At 49.7% G+C, this 5,675-nt stretch overlaps 1 protein-coding gene across 1 annotated transcript; it reads right to left on the bottom strand.

Moving 5' to 3' along the window:
- Positions 1-2,986: 2,986 nt before the first annotated feature.
- LOC116784952 (cygnin-like) lies at positions 2,987-4,549 on the bottom strand. The gene is made up of 2 exons (XM_032684032.1): positions 4,463-4,549; positions 2,987-3,120 (listed from the first exon to the last, which is right to left on the bottom strand). Exons 1-2 carry the CDS (start codon positions 4,518-4,520, stop codon positions 2,987-2,989), a joined length of 192 nt encoding a protein of 63 aa, XP_032539923.1. The 5' UTR covers positions 4,521-4,549.
- Positions 4,550-5,675: the final 1,126 nt, after the last annotated feature.

Below are 5,675 nucleotides of genomic sequence, written 5' to 3'. Positions count from 1 at the left end.
GGCTCTTTTGAAGGCATCTCGTGTGGCCTGTGCAGGTCTCTCCCATGGGAGCTGGACTCCTCTCAGCCTGGCTGCCAGAACTTTTGGCACAGACAGCTGGGAGTATCAGTCCCTGCTCAGGGGACTTGGTGTTGGGTCATAGGAATGATTGTGGTGATCAGTGTTACAGCAATGACTTGGAGAGGGGTCTCCCTTCTTTTTCCCTTCCAAAACAGAGATCTGGGAGGACTGGGACCACACCAGCCAATGCCACCCTGTGCATTCCCAGCTGTGTGGCAAGAACCAGACCCCCATTGGAATCCAAAATGTTGTGGCAATGGACATGAAGGTTGTTATAAAGTTGAAACTTCTTTCCTACCAAAAAACCCTCTGAAATTCAGAAGGTGAATCCCAAACATCTGGGACTCAATCAGTTGCCTGAACACAGATAGCATCATCCAAGCCCTCCTGAAATTTCCCAAGTTTCTCCTGTATCAGCTGAATCCAAGTGATTTGGAAGGCACTTTCTGCAGAAAGGATAAATAACAACTCAATTTTAGTCTCTGAGTGTAGGACTTTGTAAACATATATTAATGGAATGTAAGAAAGCATTATGAATATATTATGAACATATGTTAATGGAATGTAGGAAAGCAGAGGTGACTAGAGTGGCAAGTGACTTATGCCTTTAATGCCTACCCAAAATATCTTTCACAAAAGGTGGGAAGAATCATAAAATCATGGAATGGTTTGGGTTGGAAGGGACGTTAAAAATCATCTCATTCCAACCCCCTGCCATGGGCAGGGACACCTTCCACTAGCCCAGGTTACTGGCAGAAGAAAAAGAAGTCCTGGCGTTTACATTTATATCAGACTGAGATTAATGTGTTCCTTCCCTCATTTCTTTCTCCCTTCTGGAGAAGGAAAGAAATCCCAGAGCACCTCCAGCCCAGGAAGAGGCTGAACCCAAGCAGAGACACTGTAGGTTGTGTTCCCTGGCAGTGAGGGAATGTTTGAGAGTGAACAATATTGGCACTTCATGATGACACCATTCCCTCTGGAATGGCCTGACGTGGCTGGGGCTGCCTGCCCTGGAGAGAAAAAGCTGCACAAGCACTTGCTCCAAGCCTATCCACATGAAGGGACTGGGAATAAGGGGATGTTTTACATCCAGCTGGACAGCACAGCTCTAAGATGCTGAGCACATCCCAGTCCCTGTGGATTTACAGTTGTTCTCTCTGTACTGTATCCATTGCATTGCAAGGTAAAAGCAGGAGGGAAGGAGAGGAGAAAATAAAGCTGAGGATTAAACTGTCCCCAATTTTCCCAATCACCCCTCTAGGCTCTTCTCTGCCTAGAAAGGAAATGATCACTTGGTCCCTGTAGCTCCTCTGGTCCCTGACTCCTCTACAAATAAAAGGATCCATTAGATAGTTTGGTAATGCCAGAAGTTGACTCACAACAATTTTCTCTTGAAAAAAAACCCTCTAGTAAGCACCCAAGTGGCCAATGGTGGTGGGTAGGATCATCCAGATCCCTCCTCAGGGAAGAGGGAGCAGAGCTGGTTGGAGCATCTTTTCCTTGCAGAAGCTGTTTCACTGCTGGACTCTGTATTGGTTTTATGTGGCAAAGTTTTGGTAGCTGGGGGGTGGAATGGCTCCTGTGAGAAGATGCCAGAAGCTTCCTCAGTGTCCTATGGAGCCAATTCCAGCTGGAGCCAAGATGGAGTGTCCAGTGGAGCCAAGGCTGGGCCCAACAGTGACAGTGGCAGAACCTCTGGGATAACAGAGTTAAGATGGGGGGAAAAAACTTACATAGCTTCAATTCTGGAGTGAGGAGTAGGAACAAGTGAGAGGAGCAGCCCTGCAGACCCCCAGTCAGTGCAGCAGAAGGGGCAGGAGGTGCTCCAGGCACCGGAGCTGAGGGTCCCCTGCAGCCCATGGAGAGGCAGCTGTGCCCCTGCAGCCCAGGGAGGTCCATGGGGGAGCAGAGATCCACCTGCAGCCCCTGGAGACCCCACACCAGAGCAAGGAGATGCCCAAAGGAGGCTGTGACCTCTGGGAAGCCCAGGCTGGAGCAGCTCCTGGCAGGACCTGTGTCCCCATGGAGAGAGGAGCCCACGCTGGAGCAGGTTTGCTGGCAGGACTTGGGACCTCACGGGGGACAGATCCCACTGGAGCAGCCTGTTCCTGAAGGACTGATCCTGTGGAAAGGGATCACACACTGGAGCAGCCTGTTCCTGAAGGACTGACCCCATGGAAGGGACCCACACTGGAGCAGGGAAGAGCGTGAGGAGTCCAACCCTTGTGAGGAAGAAGGAGCAGCAGAGACAGCATGTGATGAACTGATCACAGCCCTCATTCCCTGTTCCCTTGCTGAGGGGAGGAGGGAGAGAATTCAGGAGTGAAGCTCAGTTTAGGAAGAAGTAGGTGGTGAGGAAGGGAGTATTTTAAGATTTGTTTTCATTTCTCATTCCCCTCCCTGACTTTGTTTCCCACCTCTGTGGATTTGCTGAAATTTTCTTGGAAGGAGGGTTGTCTTGTGGTCAGGGGAGAGGGACATTGCTGAACTACCCCCATTTTTTAAGGCATTTGCAGATTACCTGTCACCTGAAAAAGCAGAAAGGAGCTTAAAGATTCCCTGTTGTCTCCAAAGGGTTGTGTTAATGGAGAAGGCAAGAGGGAAAATGATCCCAGGGAAACTAACCCTTTTTCCCAAATTCCCACACTTTCAGGCCACTGGCAGCTCTGCTGCTCTTTGTCAGTGGATGTTCAGGCTTTTTTTGGTGCTGATAAGCCTTTGGGCTGGGCTTGAAAAATCTATTTTAATGCTTCATGTGGGATCATGGGAACACCAGTAACCACACCACACACACCAGAGTTATATCTCCTTTTTTTCTCTTTTTAATTATTGAGAGGAGGGGGTGATAATGGGGTTATACAGTTGGGAATCTGCCCCCAAAGCCACCATGGTGCCTCCTCTTCCTCAGGTGCTTCCTGTTCAGCTCCTATTTCCCCTTCCAGACAGGTGGGATGCAGCAGTAGTTCTTGCAGTCAGCAGAGTAGGACCAGGTGTCCACCTTGGAGCACTGGTTGGAGCAGTACCCCAGGTTGGCACAGGTTTTCAGGACCTTCCCATAGCCTGCAGGATGACAGAGGGAGAGTGGTTGGGTCAGGAGAGGTGCCTCTGTGCCCCTATTTCCATGCCCTCCATCTCGTCCAGGTGTAAATGTGGCATCTGTGCCCCATTTCTGTGCCCTCCCATCCCCTCCAAGGTGGGTGACAGTGGTCAGCAGGATGAGACCTTGCTCGTAAGGAGGTCCTGCTCTGTTGCCCCCCACATTTCCACATTTCCAGACCCAAATCTGGAAGGGACCTTGAAGGGTACAAGCCAGAGCAGCTCCCTGAATACCTCCCTCCCCTCACCTAACAAGTGCAGTTTGGCAAAGAGATGCTCTGGAGGAGAGCAGATTCAATCTCCTCGTGAGAGACACCCCAAAAGCAAAGCTCATAAAGATGTTTTTCTGTGCACATTCGTTTTTCCTTGTCCTGTGCCTCCCCTTAAATGATCAGTGTTCTCAGAGCAAAGCAGCAAAAGCCACAGCAAGGATGTTGCAAAGGGCTTAAAATTGGGTCCATAGCAGCTTTGCACCAAATTTTCACTGTTAAAAGGATAAAAATGGGTCAAGGGAAAGGCTTGGCCCAGGTGGGTGAGAATTGAATTCTGAAGGGGGTTTCTAAAGCCTGTTTGGGAGATCTCAGCCCCAAATCCCCCCTTGGTTCCTGTACAGGGACCTGAAAGCCTCAGCATCTCAGAAACAGCAAGAGCTATGGCACATCGGTAAATAAAACACAGAGTCATAGAATGATGGAATGTTCTGGATTGGAAGAGACCTTAAAGCTCATCTCATTCCAACCCCCTGCCACAGTCAGGGACACCTTCCACTATCCCAGGTTGCTCCAAGCCCTGTCCAGCCTGGCCTTGGACAGTTCCAGGGATGGGGCAGCCACAGGTTCTCTGGGCAACCTGTACCAGGGCCTCACCACCCTCAGAGCCAAGAATTCCTTCCCAATATCCCAACTAAATCTACCCTCTTTTAGCTTAAAGCCATTAAACACACCCTGGACTGAGCCCTGGCAGAGAACTGAGTTGCCCAGAAGAGCCTCTCTGGCACTGTGGAATTCTCTGACCCCCCAGGAGAAGTGGCCACATCCAGACTCTTGTTTGGAATGGTCTGGCCTGGGCTCCCTCCCAGACTGGATACTGAAGTTTTTAACCTCAATTTCACAGAAATTTCACAGATTATTTCTATACAAATCCCTCTGAGGGTAGTTCTCATTTTATTGTCCCTTGAAAGAAGTCATTAAAGTACCTGGCCAGGTTACAGCAGCCACCTCAGAGGGTAAGAACGGTATTTTCAAGAGCTATAGTTGTTTTAGAAGAATCCCAAAGAACATATAAAGCTCATCTCAGCCCTTCTTACCTGGAGTGGCCAGGGAGACCAGGAGGAAAACAGCGAAGACAAGGTACAGGAATTTCATGGCTGCGGTTGAGCTGGAATCTCAGCAAGGCTGGAGAGAGGAGTGTTGGAGACCTCAGAGGGAGGAGGTGATGTACAGGGAGGCTGCAGCTCCTGGTTTTTATAGAGCCTTTCCCTGGGGATGCTGGGGAGATGGGAATTCATCCAAGTGCTGTTTGGGGCTGGACATGCAGTGATGGCACGAGAGAATTCCCTGTGTGCTGGCAGCCACCTCCTCCTCCCAGAGGTGGTTGCCCAATATCAGATAGGATTTCAGCACTCCTTGGAACACAAAGGAATAGGGGCTGTCAATAGCAGAGACCTTAGGATGGGTCAGAGGGACCTGATGGAGATTTGTGTGTGCAGCAATGGAGGGAGAACAAGATCAGTATCACGGGGTTCCTTTCCCAACCTCTGGCAGGGATGCAGTGGGATGCAACAGGGACATGATGCACTGATAACTCTCCCTCCATTGTCCAGGCTGATCACCATGTGGGACTGATTGGAAAGGACCCACGTTCTCATCTCTGAGCCATCTCTGACAAATCTCCCTGATAAATTCATCAAACACCACATTCAGTGAAGTCTCTTTGGCCGCCCCCCCTCGCCCCTCTGATGGATGGGCTGGAGCGCTGGGGCTGACAGCTCCCAGGAGCCTGGACGAGCCTTGGAGACACTTTGATCATCATCTTTTCCTCACAAACCCTCCAGACAGTCCTGAGGTTTCAAACAAGAGCTTTTCCAACCCCAGTTCACTGGGCTGTTTAATGGCTTGAGAAGCAGCCAGGAAAAGAGGTAACCAGTGAAGGGACAAGAAGCTGCTGCTGCTCCAGAATTCCTCAATATCCTCAAACTTAAATCTGCAAAAGGCAGCAGATGAATCTTGAAACACTGAGTAACATGACAGCAAAACATCAAACACTCAATCAGTGTCAGTTTAAGGTTGAGAATTTGGAAAAATAGATAATCTCTGTGCAAATGGTGGGTCTGAATTACCTAAAGCCAGTTAGGAAGGGGGTTTGGGAGTCCTGCATCAGTCTGTGGGGTGTCACAGTTGTGTGTGTTCTGCTCATCTTCCCATCTCTGGTGGCCCCTGGTAGGGAAAGAAGAGGTTAAAAGAAAGATGGCAGAGCTGGGGACTTGTGTTCATAAAATTAAGTATATTGGCACTTGTCAG

The sequence above is a fragment of the Chiroxiphia lanceolata genome, chromosome 3 (assembly GCF_009829145.1).
Source record: "Chiroxiphia lanceolata isolate bChiLan1 chromosome 3, bChiLan1.pri, whole genome shotgun sequence".
Lineage (NCBI taxonomy): Eukaryota > Metazoa > Chordata > Aves > Passeriformes > Pipridae > Chiroxiphia > Chiroxiphia lanceolata.
This window is presented reverse-complemented; position numbering and strand designations above follow the sequence as displayed.

Coding starts and splice junctions, on each gene's coding strand:
- LOC116784952 (XM_032684032.1), bottom strand. CDS start 4,520: ATGAAATTCCTGTACCTTGTCTTCGCTGTTTTCCTCCTGGTCTCCCTG. Junction 3,121..4,462: donor GGTCTCCCTGGCCACTCCAG/GTAAGAAGGGCT, acceptor GTCATCCTGCAG/GCTATGGGAAGGTCCTGAAA.